At 42.6% G+C, this 22,268-nt stretch overlaps 2 protein-coding genes across 3 annotated transcripts; one reads left to right on the top strand and one right to left on the bottom strand.

Moving 5' to 3' along the window:
- Window positions 1-961: 961 nt before the first annotated feature.
- Window positions 962-11,689, top strand: zdhhc2 (zinc finger DHHC-type palmitoyltransferase 2). The gene is made up of 13 exons (XM_069696771.1): window positions 962-1,491; window positions 3,896-3,922; window positions 5,116-5,210; window positions 5,931-6,051; window positions 6,220-6,289; window positions 6,400-6,432; window positions 7,512-7,632; window positions 7,977-8,109; window positions 8,738-8,864; window positions 10,310-10,402; window positions 10,637-10,755; window positions 10,873-10,940; window positions 11,020-11,689. The coding sequence occupies exons 1-12, from the start codon at window positions 1,365-1,367 to the stop codon at window positions 10,911-10,913; spliced, it is 1,107 nt and encodes a 368-aa protein (XP_069552872.1). The 5' UTR covers window positions 962-1,364; the 3' UTR covers window positions 10,914-10,940; window positions 11,020-11,689.
- Window positions 11,690-12,456: 767 nt separating this feature from the next.
- cnot7 (CCR4-NOT transcription complex, subunit 7) lies at window positions 12,457-21,636 on the bottom strand. 2 transcript variants are annotated; one of them, XM_069696772.1, is made up of 7 exons: window positions 21,478-21,636; window positions 19,327-19,450; window positions 19,044-19,237; window positions 17,071-17,232; window positions 15,842-15,986; window positions 15,567-15,677; window positions 12,457-14,128 (listed from the first exon to the last, which is right to left on the bottom strand). In XM_069696772.1, exons 2-7 carry the CDS (start codon window positions 19,441-19,443, stop codon window positions 13,997-13,999), a joined length of 861 nt encoding a protein of 286 aa, XP_069552873.1. In that variant the 5' UTR covers window positions 19,444-19,450; window positions 21,478-21,636; the 3' UTR covers window positions 12,457-13,996. The 2 variants fall into 2 exon arrangements, with proteins under 2 accessions (XP_069552873.1, XP_069552875.1); XM_069696774.1 differs by lacking the exons at window positions 19,044-19,237; window positions 21,478-21,636 and having other exon boundaries at window positions 19,327-19,414.
- Window positions 21,637-22,268: the final 632 nt, after the last annotated feature.

Consider the following 22,268-nt stretch of genomic DNA (forward strand, 5'->3'; position numbering starts at 1 on the left):
GAAGGTTTTGATGACAAATGACAACAACAACAGTGATGTTGGCCTTAACCTGTGTACTTGAAGTGTTCAATTGTCTGTGTATTACGAGCACATTCATTCAATATTATTGTCTGGAAAACTTGATTACTTTGACGTGTAGTTTTTGAACAACATCTAGTTTAGTTTGGTGACTCATCAGTCCTTCCTCTCGGTGTGCATATTTTGGTGCATATTGTCAGTTTATTGCAGCATACCACCCACAAACCTGGAAACAGGCATTGAACCAAAGATAAAACATTTCTCACATTCTTACAGGATTTGTGAAAAAAAATCTCTTCAATCTTAAATGATTCAGTAAAATATGATGTCAACTAGCACATAATACAGAGCGCAGTCTAGCAGGAGGGTTTGGTACAATAAATATTACTGCAAGACTGCAAAATGTTTTGCAGGTGCAGATGAGTATGAAGCAGCAGACACAGGTGGATCCTGCAGACTTCCACTTTTACAGTGAGGGAAGGAAAATACACAAGAGCAGTGTGGGAGGATGGTAGGAGTAGTACTCAGAAATATCAAAACAAACAAACAAACAAACAAACAAACGATGGGGGGCTGACTCACATCACTTAAACTTGACAGACTGCAGTGGTACAACTGACCCCTTTGTCTTGTGGAGGTCTTTGTGTGTGTGTGTGTCTGTCTGTCTGTCTGTCTGTCTGTCTGTCTCTGTGTGTGTGTGTGTGTGTGTGTGTGTGTGTGTGTGTGTGTGTGTGTGTGTGTGTGTGTGTGTGTGTGTGTGTGTGTGTGTGTGTGTGTGTGTTCAACACCCGGGAGTTTGAACTTATTGAACCCATCTTCTGCGCGCGCTGAAAAATGTGCCAGGCTTGCAGCATCCCGCGGACGTCATGGCAACCTGTGGGGAGGCAGCAGGGGCGGCGCTGACTCTGAGTGCTGAATGTGTGTGTGTGTGTGTGTGTGTGTGTGTGTGTGTGTGTGTGTGTGTGTGTGTGTGTGTGTGTGTGCGTGCGCGCGCGCGCGTGTGTGTGTGTGTGTGTGTGTGTGTGTGTGTGTGTGTGTGTGTGTGTGTGTACGCGCGCGCATAAGCGTGCATGAGCTGTCTGATATTTTGTTGTAGTCTGTACTAGTGGCTGAGCAGGACGATCAGAGGGGAAAGCAGTGCAGCAGCAGAAGAAGCGGCGGCGGCGGCGGTGGCAGCATCAGAGGCGGGCGGAGGCTGGTAGAATGTTGCGTCTGAGCTGCCGATTGGGCTGATCAGAGCCGGAGCTACGATGCAGTGACAGTCTACAGGAACACACGGACACACGTACCCGCACCAAGGGAGAGTAGCACACGAATGCGCACGGGAAATGATTCGCTCCTAGACTATGGCACCGTCGGGCTCGCGTAGTATTAAGCGGGGCTGTCAGAGAGTTTTGTACTGGATCCCGGTCCTGTTCATCGCTCTCATAGTGGCGTGGTCATACTACGCATATGTTCTGCAGCTTTGCATAGGTAAGAACTGGCTGTCTGGGTACTATGAGGATCTGCGTGTGTGTGTGTGTGTGTGTGTGTGTGTGTGTGTGTGTGTGTGTGTGTGTGTGTGTGTGTGTGTGTGTGTGTGTGTGTGTGTGTGTGTGTGTGAGAGAGAGAGGAGAAATGCCTCCTCTAACTGGTGTGGGTTTTTTCTGTGATGGGGTGGAGAGACATTTGTGTTTCAGCAGTTTGTGGACCAGGATGATTGTTTTCGGGGGATGCAGAAGACTGGCTGGTTGTTTACGCAGTGTGTAAACAGTCACATGACAAAAACACTTCAACCAATTGACAGCATATTGTTACAGGGAAGTGCCAATTCTGTGGGTTTTTTTTTTTTTTTTTTTTTGCATGACATACAAATAACAGACAGAAATAGAAAGATTGTGCAGCCTGCTTTTATTATGAAGGAGCTTTAAATGAATTTTCATGACATATGCATTATCACTGGATGTAAGAATGGGATTAGACCCTCTGATTGCACCACTATGACTCTATCAGCACTATCTTAAAGTCTTACTGTAATAGCTTCAGCCTCATGCAGTTGGTGAGCATCATTATCTGAATTTATGTCCTCTAACACAAACACCAGCAGTATTATTGTTTGGCAAGAAGTCTGACTGTGAAGGCTTTTGAGTCGGGCCTGTCTTCCTCCTTTACTTCCCTCCGGCTGCTGAACGCTGGATGGTGCAGTAACAGACTGAGAGCCTCCTCGGTGAACAGTGAACACAGAGTTGACCTGGATAGTGAGTAATGGTTTCTTGGATGTCTCGGAGGAGTCTCAGCAGCCTTCTCTTGTGCTCCATTTGGCAGCTTGTCAGACCACTAGGAAAGAAAATCTCCTCTGTCAAAAAAGGGGGGTGAAACGGAGACGGTTTAATGAGACATAACGGAGGAAAACACAGGAAGAGGGTTTGATGTTCTCTCCAAGTTTAGCCGCAGGTGTACATCTTTAAGTTAGATTTATAAACTGCAGGTGTCACACTGCCATGTCATGGGCTCATCACAGAGAAACTGGCCAGCGTCTATCCGAGGATGAACCTTTTCTAGAACTACAGATCACCTCGCGTCTGCTGCCACCCACGAGATATTAAAACCTCTCGGATTACTGCAGGGTAACAATCAAGCAAAATCACATTTTGATCAGACTTTTCTGAAACCGTGTTGTTTTGTCCTGTTAGAACAAGAGGGAAATTGTGATGCACTCAGGTCACACAGGACGGCCAGATGAAAATAACAGCAGCAGGGCAGGACGGCAGCTGCTGAGGGCCAGCATGTGCTCTGCAGACAGACACAGAGGCAGTTGTGTGAAAGTATCGTCAGATGATACTTCTCGCTCGTCAGCTCAGTTAATCCCATTGTCTGGCTTATATAATTCACCCCAAGCAATCTGCCATTGACCCACTTTCTTTGAAAGCACCGAACATCAGACTTTGAACAGTCGCTCCTCTTTTTAAGATTGTTAAAAATCAGGTGGTGTGTGACTTCTTGGAGGCATTGAGTTGTTGGAAATGTTGTTCCTCTGTAAAGAGGAGAAGGGAAAGCTGATGTGCATTATAGGTCTGACCATAATGCTTTCATAGACACATTAATAAACATCCTTGCACATGCCCTTAATCACAGACGCACTGCCAGACTCTGGGGCTTTTATTTTGGCAAGGCAGCATGCTCACGAGTTTTGGCTGCATGCCTTGATTCAGCTCCTTGGCTCACCTTTTCTCAGTTGTGTGTGTGTGTGTGTGTGTGTGTGTGTGTTTTACAGGCTAATCGCTGAAGATGGATGATTCTTTTATCCTCAGCTAATCATTTCTTAGATATTGGGACAACAAATATAAAAACAGTGTCAGCTGCTCTTCCAACAGGTCACTGTCTCTTTTCCATGTTGAGTTCAGGTTTGCAGGTGTGTGTTTGTGTTTGTGTTAGTGCAGGTTTTAGTTGATGTTCATCAAGGTGCTGATGTACAAAGGTGCTGCATCACCCGCTCCCCACTGTGGGAGTACACACCCACACACACCTTTTGTCTGTGAACAGTAATGCTTGGCTGTAGAGGAACAATGAGTCAAACTATTTGACTGGGTGCGTGTTGGTATATTGATTTTGTGACTGTGATGGCATTGGACACAGGAATGAAGGTTTGCAGAGTCAGCATTTTTCAGTTTTGCTGATTTAAATTCAGACTCTTACTCGCAGTCAAACGTATTGACAGGCGCAGTCAGATAAAACCACAGGCAGGTCGTCCCTGGGTGTTTTTTTTATTTATTTATTTTTTTTAAACCAAAACAAAGCTTTCATTTTCCCATGTTAACCTACATTTTTTTTTTTTGGTAGTTCAAATTATTTAATTCAACACAACCCTGACCATGTCTTTTTATTTTTCATTTTTCAGAATCAATTGAAGACACAGGAGAAAAGGGTAAGTGTTTTATAATGCTGTTTAACATCAAGAAGAATCACAAGTATCTTCAGCCTTTCTGTATCTGTTAGATAATGAGCTGCGAGGAGGCCAGAGGAGGGTCAGCCCGTGCAGAGGCAGACCCCATCAAAACATTATAATCAGCTCGTATCAGCTGGAAGTGTGTCACAAGATTTCATTAACTCAGCTGCTCGGCTGTGTGTTTGAAGGCAGGCTTTCATTCAGCCTGCATTTTGTAACCAGACTGTAGAGATGAGTTAAAAGAGACCAGATCAGGACAGCTATCTTTCATTTTTAGCCATGCTAGCACGCAGCTTCAGGGACTGCTCGCCACTTTGGTCTGGACAAAAATATCTCCACAACTACAGCAGGGATTGTACAGAGTAGACATCTAGAGCCCCAACAGGGTGGATCCTACTGACTATAGTGATGCCCAGGCTTTTCCTCTAGAGTCACCAACGGATCAAATGCAACCTATATTTAGCCAATATGGTTCAGTTTATGACCAAATGTTTACAAAACTAATGACACTCTCATCAGTTTTGGATGTCTTTAGTTTTTATTCGCAAATGTTAGCATGCTAACACATTATACTTAGATGGTGAGTGCATTCGACATTACACCTGCAGCATCTGGATGTTAACGTGGTCATTGTGAGTGTGTCTCTGTTCAGGAAATATGAAGAGCTCCCTTGTCGAGCAAGCTAATGATTAAAATATAATATCTAAACTTCAATGTCATAGTCAGAAAAATGCAGTTTTGCAATGTAATGCAAATGCAGTACACAAAACCAAGTCAAAATCAACAAGAATGATAATTAATTAGAATTATGCCATGGCTGCTTAGAGTCTGAGGTACTTTGGAGGTGTATGTACTACATGAATATTTGCCCCAGCAAACACTTTAAGGTATTAATGAAAAGTGTTTAGATGCTGAAGTCATGAGTGAGTAAACCTTGTGTATTTGGTTTGATTTCTTTTCCTAGTTTTTCCTTCATGTCTACATTGACCCATTGACTAATAATCATTGAATATTAATCTTCATAAAATGATTATTTTCCAATAAAAAGAATATAGCTGACTTTGAGTCACGCCAACGCTTCTGATATTCAGTGAAGCTGCAAACTGCGAAGAAGCGGTTAAATGCACTGAAAACCGATGATGATGACGTTATTTCTGTTGTTTTGCTTGCAGTTGTCTACTTGCTGGTGTACCATGTCATTTTCATCATGTTTGTGTGGGCGTACTGGCAAACTATCTTCACTACGCCCATGAACCCCCTGAAGGAGGTGAGTGTGTCTGACTGTGACGCAGTGTGACCGGCTGGGATGATGAGGCATGGTGGGAAGCAGAGATGTAGGTTACAGCTTCCCTGTGTGATTGAATGCTGCATTTAGACTGATAATACTTTCCAGTGGAAGTGCCTGGAGCTGCACTCTAATGGCTCTGATCCTGACCACAGCACTTCAGCTCTGCAGGCTGAACACATGCATCTATCTTCGAGAAAAGGAACCTCTGCATTTCAATTTTCTCTGAGATGAAGCACACATACAGGCAATAATCACCTCATATAAAAGCTTTCTGTAATGAGATGCGATCGATGGATCACTTGAGGTTTCGGAGATTGTAATAAAAGTCAAAATTCATGTGTGCTGTGCTGTTTGTTATCATCACAGTTATTTGTTTCCAGTGTTCAATCATAAATCGCCTCAGTCGCTGAAAGTAATATCGCAGCTCTGCGCTGCTTTGCTCCTATTTGCCCGCTGGGGCAGAAAGAGCCAAAACAAATGGAAGAAACAGAGATACTCTTCACTGCTTACTCAGTTGAGATCCGTAGAAACAGACGTCCCTGCATTGCTGATTCTCACACAGCACACAGCTTCTCTGGCAGAATAATTGAATCTGTTTTGACAATTGCAAAGACATGGTAAAGTGCACTGATCAGAGATTGAGCCATTGATAAATCACAGGTGTGGTTTGTCTTTCCCTCTGTGTTCTGCCCTACATAGTTTCACCTGTCACACTCTGACAAGGAGCTGCTGGAGCGTGAAGATCGGGGAGAGTCTCAGCAGGAGATCCTGAGGAGGATAGCCAAGGATCTGCCCATCTACACCCGCACTAACTCCGGAGGTACAGTACAGTACACAGAGCTGCTGGTGCAGGAAAACTGGAGCAGTCGAGACTGACACGCTGCTCTCAGAGCTCATCTCAGCCGCCGTCACCTTGTTAGTCTGTGGTCAAGAGTTAGGAGCGGCTGCTGCTGATGGCTGTGTGATTGAATTGACTGTGTTCCCTCAGCAATCCGTTTCTGTGACCGCTGCCAGCTGCTGAAGCCTGATCGATGTCACCATTGTTCAGTCTGTGATAAGTATGGCTCTCTGCTCATGCACCTTCAGAGAACAGACCTCACGATGTATTGCACTGAGGCAGATAGAGTTAGATTGAATTACACTGACGTCTCCACCTGCTGTGTTACAGATGCATCCTGAAGATGGATCACCACTGCCCCTGGTGCGTAGTGATGTTTTTTTTTTATTCACCCGGTGTAAAGATTTTAAACAAATACGAGTGACACTGCATTAATGTACCATTGTAAGCACATGGTGTTGTTACACTCCTGCAGTTATATAAATTCAGCTTCTTGAAAGCCCCTCTGTATTCAAGCTTCACAGTTTTCTAATCCAATGCGTCACGTTCACCACACGACCCAGTTACACTCACGATAACGAGGTTCTGTAAACAGGCCTCATATACACACACAAACACAGTGTGGTACTCTAATCTACGAGAAGAGGGAGTGCCAAAGCACTGATCACAGTGAGACAAAACCATTCTGATTTCAGCCTGTGTCATTTTTGTTCAACGTGATCAGCCTGTCTCATCTCTTTGCAATAATGTATGAAATCAGGTGTTCAGACCAGGAAGAAAAATATGAGAATCAGGGATAATCTCATTTTTCATTAAAGCAGCATTATTTAGCTGTCTTATTTTATTGTGCTCTTCAAAAAAGTCAAGTGTGAACATGTCCTGAGAGAAAATTGTATGTACAGTGACGATCCCTGATTGGCTGAAAACACCAGGTCCTCTATTTAACATGAAACAAACCTACCGATCGAAGGCTTTCTTGTTAGGATCGAGACTAGTCCACAGAGCAGCAGTGGGATGGGTGCCGGAGAACAAGAAAAGCAATTTGCATACAATAAGAAGCACCTGCAAAGTAGAATCAGGCAAAATACATGAGGAAAATGAAAACCTCTTGTTGGGTTAAAATATTGCTAATAAAAGCTTAAGAGATTCCAACATACGTTTACCTCTCATTTGTATTTATGTTTTATTTTTATAATTTCCAACAAATAAAGCAGAAAAATGGAGACACATTTATTGACCAAGTAAACGAACAATCACTTTTAATATGCTTCATTTCATTGTCTAAAATCAATAACCATGCTACTTTAACTTTATGGGGGAAAACACCGTCCCTGTGCTCAGCTAGCTGCATTAAAGAATTTATAAAAATCGGTGTGTGCATGTACATTTACTGCTGATAACATTTTCCATCACCAACCTGCATCCTCTTCTTTTCTCTGCAGGGTGAACAACTGTGTGGGATTCTCCAACTACAAGTTTTTTATGCTCTTCTTGTTATATTCGCTACTTTACTGCCTTTTTATAACTGCTACAGACCTTCAGTACTTCATTAAGTTCTGGACAGTAAGTATTATTAATCCACCACAATATCAATCTTTCATTATATGATGTCGTATTTTTTTTAGTTAGCACAAAACATCTTTAATCACAACTGAATATTTATGTTTATATGTGCTGTTTGATTTTTTCACAAGGCTGGAGGTAGAGCTCATTTCCGTCTGAGAGAATACGTGGTATGGACCCAGCAGCTAGTTAGTGTCACCACAGTAGAAACAGATAACAAAGCTTCCCTTAGAATAGTTAGTTGAACTTTTTCTCAGATCCTATCGAGTAGCCTAATTCGTAGATGACACCGGGTGACCTTCCTTTGTTGCTGTATCTGTATTAATGTGTTGTTTCGCCCTCAGAAAGGACTCCCAGACACTCAGGCGAAGTTCCACATCCTCTTCCTCTTCTTCTCTGCCTCCATGTTTTCCGTCAGCCTGGCTTCTCTCTTCACCTATCACTGCTGGCTCGTCTGCAGGAACAGATCCACCCTCGGTAGGTGGCGTGCTTCATGCCTGCGCGTGTGTGTTTGTGTGCTCTGCGTTTGAAGCGGTGTTTGAGCAGCCTCAGTTGGACATCAGCTCCCTCTTCTGTGACTGTCTGCCTGCAGGCTGCTCACTGTTTGCACAATGTCGTCTTTTCACTAATGATGAAGGATGTTTCATTGCATTTTTGCCACCGTCAGTCACCATCCTCATCAGCAGCGCAGTGATTTGATGAGCCTCTTCGGGCCGTTATCAGACGGAGCTCTTTCTCATTACGTGTGCACAGTGGCACACTTTGTCTCTGTGCGTTGAGGAGAGTGGATTATCCAGAGGAGTATGTTACAGTGCAACGCAAAGACACAAGGCTCAGAGCAGTAAGCAGCTTAGTAACAGATACTGATATGCCGTTCAGAAGGAGAAGTCACACCTGGTGAAACAGTCTGAGATCTACTTCTGCAGAACAAAGACACTTTCATTCACAGTTGATACAGTTCGGCAGGAAAGGCTCCCGTGTTGATCTGTTGTCTGAATGAGCTCCTGTTATCAGTCTAAATAACAGACTGACTGAGAAGGGAGCGCTGTATTTATTCACCTTCATGCCAGACTGACTCTTCTACTCCATATGTCTGTTGTTTCAGAGGCTGTGCGTGCTCCAGTGTTTCGTCACGGCACAGATAAGAGCGGCTTCAGTCTGGGCTTCAGTAAGAACTTCCGGCAGGTCTTTGGTGATGAAGTTAAATACTGGCCTATTCCCATTTTCTCCAGGTAAGATCATCGGTTAAAGGCAGGTCTAAAAGTACTTATAAGAAATAAAAGATGATTAAATTCCAGCAAAACATGGGCAAATCATTTTTTTTTACTGTATACTGAAGTATAATCAGGTCAAAGACTTCAGGCACTGCTTCAAGATGCACTGCTCTGCAGTGTGCTAATCTGCAAAATTATAACCAACTCATGACCTGTTGAGATGCTCACATTTGGATTATATGGTGCTGTAAATCTGCAGTTCGGTCCTTGTGCTGTGTTGCTGATTAAAGCATGACTGAAATATGTCTAAACATGTTGTCATGGGGATTATTTAGTCTTTTTACTGCCAACTCAAGTAAGGGTGTAAAAACAGACTCCTGAAAATCAACTGTGAATAATGACGTACATTTTTACTTCTATGAGTTAGTATGAGTTATATAATGCATTTATGTCTATGGAGGACCTTTCGGTCCCATTGTATTAATAACACAGCATCTGTATACAGTACAATTACATTCCTAAATGGTGACAACATCTGTAGTACATAAGGTCATTATGATGCCTGGTACTGTTATTTGCAGCATAATTCAAAAATGTCCCATCAATTCCCATATTTCATATAAATTATAAAGTCACAATTTAGTCATTTTCCAACATAATCCAACTCAGCCCGTCAAATCAGTGTTGAATGAATGAAGTTAGTATTCAGGTCAGGGATTAGAGAGTTCTGCCACTTAGTTAAAAACAAAATGGTTCAAAAGACGGAGAGTCCCAGAGGAGACAGGAGAGCATTCAGCAAACACAAACATCACTGCTGTGAATTTGTACAGAATATTATGCAATATTACCAGTTCATTCTGACAGAATGAATGATATTATGAATGTACAGCTTTTTTTTAACAGTCATAGCCACATTTTAAAAACATAAAGTCCAGACTTTTCATTTTTTTAATCTATAAACAAAAGATGCTGATGATGATTCTTTCCATGCTGGAGAACAATTTCTTCTGAGGACCAGTGACATTTAGGTGAAACTATGTAACTTTTGAAATGACGTAACACAACGTGTGACATAAGTGAAATGTTAAATTCAAAACCCTCACATATATCAGTACAATCAGAGGTTTCACTGCTTCTGCTTTACTTATTCTGATGGTTAATGTCAGCTGTAAAATTGCATAACTTGCATTGCAGAATAATTTTGCTGACTTTCTGACTCGTCTCTACCTGTGCTACCATTACACTTCATTTTAGCATTTACGATTATCCCATAATAGCCACTGGTAGCCACGGTGACCGCTGTTCAGCTTCCTACAGCTTTAACATTAACTACAGTCTTTATTAACTATCATTTCCACTTACATGACACATATAATCTACTTATAGTCTTGCATAAATTGAACAGATTATTAACACTTATTGGATCGTAAAGCTTCTTTCTGTCTTTTCTGCTGACTCCTCAGTTTAGGCGACGGCTGCTCGTTCCCAACCTGCCTGGTGAACCTGGACCCTGAGCAACCCTCCTCACCCACAGGCTCCGACCCTGCCAACAAGGGGTGAGGAACCACAAGAACACACACATCCATTCAAAATACTGCACAGAAACCAGAGTCTGTACTACTGAAGGTCAGCCACCATTAACTGTGTAGTTTTACTGAAGCAGGAAAATCACCTTGCAGCAGTTATATTATGGGCTTGCAGTTTAAAAAAAAATACATGATTTCATTAGAAAAAGTAAAACTTGTTTATTAATTCTTGTTTACATGGCCGGTTTTATTTGTGTTTTTTAGTGCAGCAGCAGAGGGCCGCCAGTTCCCCTCCAAACCTCTCCGAGAGAGTCAGAGTCGGCTGCTCAGCAGCACCCCCTCCTGGTCAGAGAGTGACGGTGCAGCGGACAAGGACAGGAAGGGCAAGATCATCTTATATTTCTTCTGAATTTCTCTTTAGCTTGTTTGCTGACATTACATAACAGCAGATGTTTCATGACTTTAATGATGGATTTTCCTTCATCTGTGTGTTTATTCAGGTGCAAGTAACCCGGGGATGACCATAGAGAATGAGGCGTGACCACTGTTACAACATCAAACCAGAAAAGTAAGTTCACAATTATACAGAAAATATCCACACGACCAGGTTTAAAATCCACATCTGTACGTTCTGTTTCACCCTGCAGGTCTATGCTGCCCCCTCCTCTGTGTTTGTGCCTATGCGAACGTGACGTGGTGGTGACATCATAGATATTTGTTGTTTTTATACTGCACCCTATTTCTGAGAGTTTTACATGACTGACATCACAAACAAAACCAGAGAAACAAGAAGGATTATTCACATTTATTAGTTATTATCTGCTGCTGTCTGAAACATGTGGATTGAAATTAAAATTGCATTCCAATAATAAGCTGATTTAATTTTATTTGTACATAAAACAAGCACAGAGCAGCAGTGGAGGAGTCGGTGTTTTGTATCAGTCTGAGCTGCTTTTGTATGTTACAGTTTCAGAAACTCTCAGAATGATCTACAAGTTTTATGTTCTTGTCATAGCTTAGCACTTCAGTAAATGCTTGTATGAGTTTGCCAAATGTTTGCACACAGAGTATAGATTAGTAGTGTTGTTAATGTGCTGTATAACTTACATTCCTTTAGCCACTTCTTATGTTGTTGTTCGGTGAAGTTTTTTTCTTTGTAGGTGGGGCTGGTTTTCCACCCACCGTGTTGAGTATCGTGGAGCTTCAGATGATGCATGCGCTCATCTCAGGATGTCAACACACACACACACACACACACACACACACACACACACACACACACACACACACACACACACACACACACACACACACACACACACACACACACACACACACACACACACACACACACACACACACACACACACACACACACACACACACACACACACACACACACACACACACACACACACACACACACACACACACATTGATGTGGTGAACAACATGTTCTCCACCTTTTTGCTTGGGGAAAAAAAAAAAAAAAAAAAAAAGTGTAGTCATTAGTAGTTACATTTCAATAAGGGCTCTTCTAACTCTTTAAAGCATGAGTGAGGATGTTGCTGTCCCACTGAAACGCCTGAAGGTTAGTGGTGCTCTGTGCTGCGACAGCGCCCCCCCCCCTCCTCCTGCCAAATATCTGAACTGCTGTCTGGTACACGTCAAACTAAAGGCAAACGCCTCCTGACTGTTTGTTCTCTGGAGGCTGGGCAAAAAGACAAGAGAAAAAGAAACAAGCCTCTGTGTGATGCTGCTGCAGATCTGCTCACCATCAAAAATCAGACACTGTAGTTTTTTTTTTTTTTTTTTTATCTCACAACGCCGATGTTGTGGAAGTAATAGAAATGATTCAACATTCAACATCACTGCGTTTAAAGAATGTATGCTTGTCTCATAAAAAAAAGCTTCATGGTGACAGTGGTGTCAATCTATATTTTTCTATTCTTCTATCTGTATGACTCGCGAGACGACATGGATGTTCGAGGTGATGTACTGTACAGTTGTGATGCCTTATAAAAATAAAATGAGCTCATCTTCTGTCTCATTCTTTTCTACGGAGTCATTAAAAGATGTAAAGATCAAGATGGTAGAAAAATGTCAAGCCTTTATTTACAAAATAACCTACAAACATTACTCTTTTTTTTATTGCATATTCTTCTTAGACTCCTTTACAGTGTGAAAAGATGTGCTGCAGAGAGAATAAAGTGTTTCAGTTGTCAGTTTCTGACGCTGAGGGAGGTTAAGAAGTTGCGAACCTACACTTCAACACACACCTATGCAAGTCCAGGATGCTATTCAACAACACTGCATTTATTCAAATGTTCTAGTACATGCGGCCGTTCTACGCAGCATGAATGAACTGGAAGGAAATACAGGAAAAAAAAGCACTCCGGTGTCATTCAAAGGCCAAAACTACACGTGAAATGAACTCTGCCAGAACGAACAGATGCCTCTTTAAAAGCAATCTTATTGTTTTTTCAACAAGTAAAATTTTCTTCTTCTTTTATTATAACACAAAAACAGTACACAACCTTCAGCTCAATTAAAAGTGAATGTTTACTCTCAGCAGAGTAGGCTGACCTCAGCATGTCCCACAGCTGGTGACTTGTTGTCTTACTATATCCTTATTAATCGTGTCTTTAGGGTCTGATGAGTTTGATTGGTCGACCATGTAGAGTGGTGATGCATCTGTTCGTGTGTGCTTGTGTCGATGAGGGAGTTTACATGCACAACTAATAAACATCCCTCCAATGTAAAGCGTTCGTCTGCTTCTAGGTACATACTCGTAGTATTTAGTATGCGAGCATTCGGAGCATTATCATAAATGCAAACAGAAAAACAGTAAATAATAGTAAAGAAAAGGCGTTCCTTCACGTCAGCATCCCATTCAGGAGCAGAATGTTTGATAGTAAAGGCTTCTCACAGTGGGACTGGAGCATCTTCACGTCATTATAAATATGATCTTTATAGGAAAAGTGCACATAAACACACTCAGTGAGAGTTCCCTTTCTCATTATCTGACAGGAAATGCAGCGACACTCATCTTAGTGTTGAATGGGGCGGCTACTCAAAGTCACATGACCAGCACAATAAATTAAAAGTTTAAAAGATACGAAAAGAATGCTGCTAATATTAAGGCTGAGCGTGGTGAGAATGAAGATTTACATGTTCGCAATGTTAAATGGGAACATAGAGAAGGCAACAAAGAGGAGAGACACCAGAAACATTTTCAGCTTTCCATATAAAATCAGGTTAGAGCTTTAAAGTGCAAAACATCTCTACAGAACACTTTAGGAAAACTAAAATCCCATCTTCTCAAGCATGTTAAACTGAACTGAACCAACCACACTTTCTATGTGCTGCCTCGTAGGAATAAAAGACTAAACTCACACATGCTGCATGTGTGAGGACAGCTGGGATTCTCTGACCGTCGTCTTCAGTCGTCTAAGGTGAGCAGAGCCTATGAGAAACAGCTTGCTAAACGATGCATATGTATGTGGGTTTTTTTTTTTTTTTTTCTTCTTCCGTTATCGTTGACACCCGGCGGTCGGAGCTCGGCCGCAGCGCCGCACCGACTGTGGATGTGAACCGCAGGATGGGAAGAGTTTCAGAGAGGTGTCACGACTGCTGCTTGTTCGCCTCCTCTTCGTACGCGTTTCCCGTTCCGTTCTGGACGTAGGCGGAGCCCGAGCCGAGCCCGTACAAGTGACCACAGTACTTTGCATCGTCAATATGATCCTCAAAGAACATCTGTGGGAAGACGCGCACACATTCATTCAACATGTTTACACAATGCTTCATGCATTTCTCTTTAAATTAGAACTGCAACAATTAGTCAGATTAATTGATTAGATATTTAACAAGAAATTAATCTGCAACTATTTTGATGATTGATTTATTGTTTTAGTCACAATAAAAACGTCTAATATTTTCTGTTTCAGGGCCTCACGTGATGATTTGCTGCTTTTTTTTGTCATTTCAGACAGTAAACCGGATATCTTTAGTTGAGCCTGTTGTCCGATATGAAAACCTTTTTTTTTACAGAACAGAATGCAAAAAAAAGATACCCGGGGTAATCTACAAATTGTTTGATTTGCGTTTGTTTTATATTTACAGTTATTTATAATTATTTAATTTCCTGTCCTGTTTCAAAGCACTGATGTCGTTATGGACAATAAAGTTTACATATTGGATCTCTGTCACAAGTGTTTTGATCCATGCAGCATTTTGTTTTTTTACATCCTAATATCAGTAACGCCTTCAGAAATCTAAGATCGATTGGGCTCTAATCTTTTGGTTTTCAGGTGTTGGTCGAATAAAATCTACAATATATTTATGATATTTTCTGACATTTTGTGGGCAAAACGATTCCTTTAAATCAGTGAGTTTTATCCTTTGGAAACATTGACAGATTCATGCCTATGACATCATCATCTGAAATACAGGTACTGATGTGTTGACCATCACTCTGTTTGTAGTATGTTACGCTAGAAAGTGATCTGCACAGGGGTTACAGGTTTATTATCACAATTTCAGCTTTCACAAGGAGATTAGCACACAGACACTTCAGAGGAGAGTTTCTAGAGGCCAAGAAGAGGTGAGTGACGGGCTCATTAGTTCAACTGCATCAGTCAGTCTTTTTTCAATAAAAAAACTAAAATGTAACAAACTTTAGTTTAACATTCAAATGTCAAATGAGTACGTTTAAAAATAGAGGACACATTAATTGCGGCCCTCAGTTCAGATTTGTGACATGTTGAAAGAAATACGGAAATGTTTAAAGCTTTGATCAAAAAGATCAAAGAGACAAGGTTCTTATTTTGACTATTAATGGCTCATGATTTAGCAATATTCGAATAGCCGTTTAAAAAACAACAACAATTAGCATATGTGACTATTGTTCTTCCTTATTTCCACTGGTTTTACCAGCTCCTGGTTGTAATGTGTTACTCCCATCAGTAGGTGTCAGCATAATGCACCAAGAAACTGTTTGCCCGCCACCATTAAACAACATGAGGAGAAGAAGAATTCGTTGCTATTAGACTGCGGAGCTTTGCAGGTCAAACTGTGTGAACAGTTGGTTATTAGTCGATTAGTTCAGAGGAATTTTCTAATCGTACTTTTACTTGTAATGCCCATCAATAATTCAGACAACCTCCATAAATCCTCTCTACCTTGAGGCGCCTACCTCTCTCATCTTGAAGAAAGCCATGCCTGTGAGTAAAGAGTCGGAGCCGGCCTGGTGCTGCGGTCCGATCCTCTCCAGCTCCAGTTGCTCAGCGACCTCCTGCAGCCCGCCCTGAAGACGAAACACCACCAGTCACTCCGGATCAACGCTTGTAGGCAAAGTAAAAGCTGAGGGCCGAACTCATCAGAGACCACAAAGGAAATTAAGGAGTGATGCTTTAAATTAATCAAGCAGGAGAACCTCTGTGCTTCCTGCTGTAATATTCATCAAAGTACCTTCAGGTTCTTACAGCTCTTCATGAGGTACTTGACATCGTAAATGACTGGGAAGTACAAGCGCAGAATTTCAAAGAAGTCCACTTCCTCATGAGGCAGGTTTGCGTTGGACAGAATCTTGATCAAGTATCCAAAGTCGTAGCCGCTGTAAAAATAAATACATATAAAATACATGGATACAAACACATGCACGCGTTTTTAACAATGCATTAAAGAGCAAACAGCAGCAAAAGATTCTCTCACCTCCAGTCTGCCATGACACCAAAGACTGGCTGACTTTTTGTGTCTCTACATCCAGTATGTCAGACTACTATCCATGCTGGGGCAAATATCCACACAAAGCCGCTGCACTAATAAAGAGCATGTGTTGTTGGAAGTTGACTTTACAACAAGTGTCCTACTAATCTATGACTAAAACTGAAAAAAGATGAATAAGATGATCAGTTCATTCACAAGAGAAAAATAATCCAAAAGGAAAAACACCAGATCACCAGACAATGCTGAAAAATAGATATTCATCCAATTATCAAAACAGACAGCCAACAAAAACACAAAGGATAATGCCAGGTCGGAGATGTGTTCTAACAAAGGACTGACGTTTCAAACATGAACTCAGTTCGTCATGGAGACGCAGCAGGAAACTGAGCACGAAATAAAGCTGATCGGCAGCAGATTGTAGAAAATACTGGGGAAAAAAAGGCTTCGTCACGAAGACCAATAAACTAAAACAAAAAAATGTATTTACAAAATTTCAGTATATCATGATATTTACTAGTTTTAACATGTTTTTAGCTAAAAAAAAAAAAAAAAAAAAACAAACACTTCTGTGTAACATGTTATCTTCCTTACAACTAGACACAGATCGAATACAAAGAAACATTTGCCTGCTGAGTCAAATTTTCCGGTTACAAGCTGAAACACATCAATGTCTGTGTAGATGTGACAATAATGTACATCATACACTGAAAACTCATATGCTTTCAAACACGTAACACTGACGAGCTTGGACTAAACATATCATATGTCTTCTACAGTATCTGGACAGTCATGAAACCGGAGGTACAACAGTGTGTTTCTGATCACGGCTCGGTTCAATGACTAAGGAGATGCTGTACTTAAGACAGGCAACTTGTCACTTCTGTAAGCGCTGCTCTGTAACCATCTCCAGTGAAGCTGAGTAAAATAACGGACTGCACACAAAATAGCGCCCGATTGTGGACGCAGCATACCTGTGAAAGGACAGCCACTTGACCCCGTCACACAGCACCACTCCTGATGTCATCAGCAGCTCGGCAAAGTAGAGCGTCTCGATGCCTTCGTCCTCGTGCTTCTTGAACTGAATCCCTGAAGTGGTCAGGAGCTCGATGGAGTCCTGTGCGTACATATCTTCTCTGATGGGAAAGACACACACAAAAACACACTGTTATTATTTGTACCACAAACGACAATCAAATAAACACGAGCTCAGTAATAATTATATAAATAGTCAGCTGTGTCTGACATATTCAGTCGGTGTGTTCAGTTGGGAATTATACATTTTACCCTCAAACATCTGAACTGACAATATGCAATTTTACAAAGGGGTATGAACAATAATCACAGTAAAGTTTGTAATCTTTTTGTGTAGCTTATCCCTTAGCGTGTCTTATCTGTGTCTGCTGTAAACAACCTGAGACACTCTCACGCCTAACGGACAGTTTTATTCAAAATACAGTCCAGACTGTGATTACCTGGACAGTGACACATTTCGGTTCTTCAGGCTCTGTGCTTTAGTACGTTCAATTAATAGATCAAATAAAGTGATGCTACATTAAAGTGGGAAGTCTCAGCTTTAATTTGAGCAGGTTTACAACAATACTGGCAGAACTGTGTGGGAGATATAACCCGACACTTAGTGACTAAAATGCAAATAAAGAGAGGACCATGTAAGTGAGGAAGATAACAATGAAGCTACAAAAGCAGAAATAGTATTAAGACAAAAACAGTTGTTTGGAAAAACAAAAAATCAACATTAGGATTCATATAAAAAAATAAAAAAAAGCTTGTGTGCATGAAAACTAGAAATTGGGAAGTGATCCAGTAGACAGAGGAACACAAATCTTCAAAAACAAAGTGGTGCAATAAAGTTTTGCAGATGGATGAAACAAACTCCATCAGTATCAAAATGATGGAAAAAGCAAAGTGTGACGACAACAATAATCAGCTCACGACACAAAGCACCACGTCATCTATCACACATGGTGATGCTTCTGTTATGACTCGCACATGTATGACTGCCAGTGAAATGGCACAGTGGTATTTATTGATGATTTCACTGCTGATGGAGGCAGGGCAGGAGAATGAATGCAGAGGTTTACAGGAGTGCGCTCACACTCGGCCAAATGCATCAAAACTTAAAGGACAACCTTTCATCGTTCAGCAGGAAAAATGTAAATGTACAACCAAAGAGCTCTTCAGGGTGGAAGAGGTGGAACAACCTCGACTGGCTGAGTCAATCACTTCATTTCAATCCAACCGAGCTGTATTTTATCTGCAAAACAGGCAGGAACTGTAGGCGGCTGCAGTGGAGGCCCGAGAGAGCATCACCACGGAGGATACTGAGTGTCTGCTGACGTCCGTGGGACTTCACAGTCTCTGACTGCAAAGGATTTCCCACAGAACACCAAATACAAAGAATTTGTTTGACTTCATGTGTATCTGTTACTTTTCAACCACTAAACTCGGGGCACTTTGAGTTGAAAGAGCTGCATCTCCCACACTTCTTTCTGTAGCGATACAAACCTGTTAAAAGTATAAGATAAGACATGGCACTTGAATGTCGTGTCCATAATTATATGTCAAACTGAACACACTGAAGAACAGAGCCTGAAGACCAAAACATGTGTAACTGTCCAAATAAGGTCAGCGCTGTCCTGTAGCACCTCAAGCCACGCCCCTTTTCAGTCGAGTCTTTTATGATTGGCTGTGGGAACGCCCACTTTTCTTCTCTCCTGTGCATCGTTTTTATAACTCAGATAATTACAGTCTGGCCTGTATGATCATACGGTACAGACATGTTCCTCTGGAGGTTGCGCTGCTAAAACCATTAATTCTCCGTTAACTGCATTTCTCTCAAGTCTGAGCTACTTATTGACATGCCAGAGATCCATTTGATGCCATACAAGAAAAGAACAAAGTGAGAGAGACAGGAGAGCAACCTTACGTGAGGTTGAACTTAAAATTGAACTGCCATGTTGATGTTCCTGGAGGGTATTCCCCTTGTTCGTTCATAAATGTGAGGCCCAGCTGTATTATCTTGAGCAAATCCACATTGCAGCGCAGTAATTGGTACTGATAGTCAGCGTTGCTTCTGAACTCTCCGATTGGTCTGGCTACAACACCTGGAAACTCTGTGTCCTGCAAGAAGACAACTCATTGTGAACAGTGGAGATCTGGGTGTGTCAAGAACTGCAGGGTCGGACAGCGTCTCTCAGCACGTCACTCACCATAGCAATGTAGTTGTATTTTCGGATGACATGTCGGATCCTCTTCAGCTCCTCCTCCAGGTTGTTGGCCCAAACCTCACATATTCTTTGGCTGTGATCCACAGTAGCTGCGGGCATAGTGCCACTTCATGCAGGAGAAAAATGCATCAAGTCAGAGGGTTTAAGAAAACATCTGCATCTCCACAGAGTGGTGTGATGGATCGTTTTCCTGAACACAAGATAATATATGAAGGTGTCAGGACAACGACACCTGAACACACCATCCGAAGACATTCAAGAACTGCTGACAAACCATTTGGCTGGCAACATGCAACCTTATGATAATAATAATAATAATAATAATAATAATAATAATAATAATAATAATAATAATAATAATAATAATAGAAAATAAATGCAAACTGCTGTGGGTTTCAAATCACATTATCCTTAACACTGATGAATCTAATTCAAATCCCAAGGAGCTGTTTGTGCTTTCTGTCGGTCAAATGGGAAATTAACAAATGACTTGAATGTAAGCACGCAGAGCGACATGCAGCTGTCTGGTCAGGACGGTCAGGACGGGACGGTCAGGACGGTCAGGACGGTCAGGACCAGGACGGTCAGGATGGTCAGGACGGTCAGAACCAGGACGGTCAGGTCAGGATGGTCAGGATGGTCAGGACGGTCAGAGTCAGGACGGTCAGGACCAGGACGGTCAGGATGGTCAGGACGGTCAGAACCAGGACGGTCAGGACAGGATGGTCAGGATGGTGATGGTCAGGATGGTCAGGACGGTCAGGACAGTGATGGTCAGGACGGTCAGGATGGTCAGGATGGTCAGGACAGGATGGTCAGGATGGTCAGGACAGTGATGGTCAGGACGGTCAGGACCAGGATGGTCAGGATGGTCAGGACGGGACGGTCAGGATGGACAGGATGGACAGGATGGTCAGGACGGTCAGGACGGTCAGGATGGTCAGGACAGTGATGGTCAGGACGGTCAGGACAGTGATGGTCAGGACGGTGATGGTCAGGGCGGTCAGGACGAGCTCAGGACAGTCAGGACGGTCAGGACCAGGACGGTCAAGACCAGGATGGTCAGGACCAGGACGGTCAGGACAGTGATAGTCAGGACGGTGATGGTCAGGTCAGGACGGTCAGGACAGTGATGGTCAGGACCAGGACGGTCAGGACGGTCAGGACAGTGATGGTCAGGACGGTGATGGTCAGGACCGGGATGGTCAAGACCATCAGGACAGTGATGGTCAGGATGGTCAGGACCAGGACGGTCAGGACGGTCAGGACAGTGATGGTCAGGACCAGGACGGTCAGGATGGTCAGGACCAGGACGGTCAGGACGGTGATGGTCAGGACGGTGATGGTCAGGACCAGGACGGTCAAGACCAGGACGGTCAGGACAGTGATGGTCAGGACCAGGACGGTCAGGACAGTGATGGTCAGGACGGTCAGGACCAGGACGGTCAGGACGGTCAGGACAGTGATGGTCAGGACAGTGATGGTCAGGACCAGGACGGTCAGGATGGTCAGGACCAGGACGGTCAGGACGGTGATGGTCAGGACAGTCACGGTCAGGACCAGGACGGTAAGGACCAGGACGGTCAGGACAGTGATGGTCAGGACCAGGACGGTCAGGACCAGGACGGGTCAGGACCAGGACGGTCAGGACAGTGACGGTCAGGACAGTGACGGTCAGGACCAGGACGGTCAGGACGGTGATGGTCAGGACCAGGACGGTCAGGACAGTGATGGTCAGGACCGGGACGGTCAGGAGCAGGACGGTCAGGAGCAGGACGGTCAGGACCGGGACGGTCAGGACCAGGACGGTCAGGACAGTGATGGTCAGGACAGTGACGGTCAGGACCAGGACGGTCAGGAGCTCAGCCGGCTGCTCTTTAACATTAGCTCTCTGCAGCACTGGGGCTAGCTAGGTAACAGTTAGCAGGTGACAGACGTAGCATTGGTTGACACGCGCAGCGGGGACAGCAGCGCGGGCTGTCCCCGCTCCCAACACCCCCCTCAGGTGGACAGCTCCCTCGACACATACAGAAAAGTGCGCGCAAGACATGAAAGAAATGAGTAAGTAGCAGCACAGACCCTCTCGGTGCCACTTTGATCCTGCAGAGGTGAACGTAGCTCCGTTAAACTCACCGTTTCCACAAACCGGGCGCGCGTGTGTTTTCAGCGCGAGCTGTCTGAAAACTATTGATCTGCTCTGCGTTATTGTGTCGGGACGTTTTCCGCTAACTTTTAAATAGTTTATATTCAGCCTCGTATTGATGTCAACTCACAGCTGCCATCATAGCAGTGCCTACAACACGACGTCATCACGTTAAAAGAAAACGTCATATGCGTATGTACGTATGTATGCAGTCTTCTGCACCATAGACATCTATACATATATACGTATATATGTATATAGACATAGACATATATACATATGTATTTATATATGTCTATACACACAGACATATATACATATATACATATATACGTATATATGTCTGTGTTATGCACTCAGTCCAATTTGTTGAGTTTCAGTATTTTCCATTTCAGCATCCTCAAAAAGAGAAATATTTGCTGGATTGGAAAGAAAAAGAGTTCAGTTTAGATTTCATATTTAAAAACGTTTACATTTACAAACCTAGATTAAAGTAGCTGCCTTGGGTTGCTGTTTGAATAATTATTTATTTTATTTTATTTTATTTTATTTTATGTATTTTGATGTCTGTTGTTTAAGGTGTATGGAGAGCTGCTGCATACTAAATCTAATTATCCTTGTGTCTAATAACATACTTGACCTGATTAAAAAAAACAAAAAAAAAAAAAAAAACAAACAAGAAACATTCATTAATCTTGACTTTAAAAAACTGGACCAGAAAAGTACTTGCTCTTGTTTTCCCGTATTTATTAGGTGCACACTATTATTCTTGTCCATATTA

The sequence above is a fragment of the Brachyistius frenatus genome, unplaced genomic scaffold, assembly GCF_029030835.1.
Source record: "Brachyistius frenatus isolate BFR_SWC_R1_liver_20210118 unplaced genomic scaffold, ASM2903083v1 Contig_22, whole genome shotgun sequence".
NCBI lineage: Eukaryota > Metazoa > Chordata > Actinopteri > Embiotocidae > Brachyistius > Brachyistius frenatus.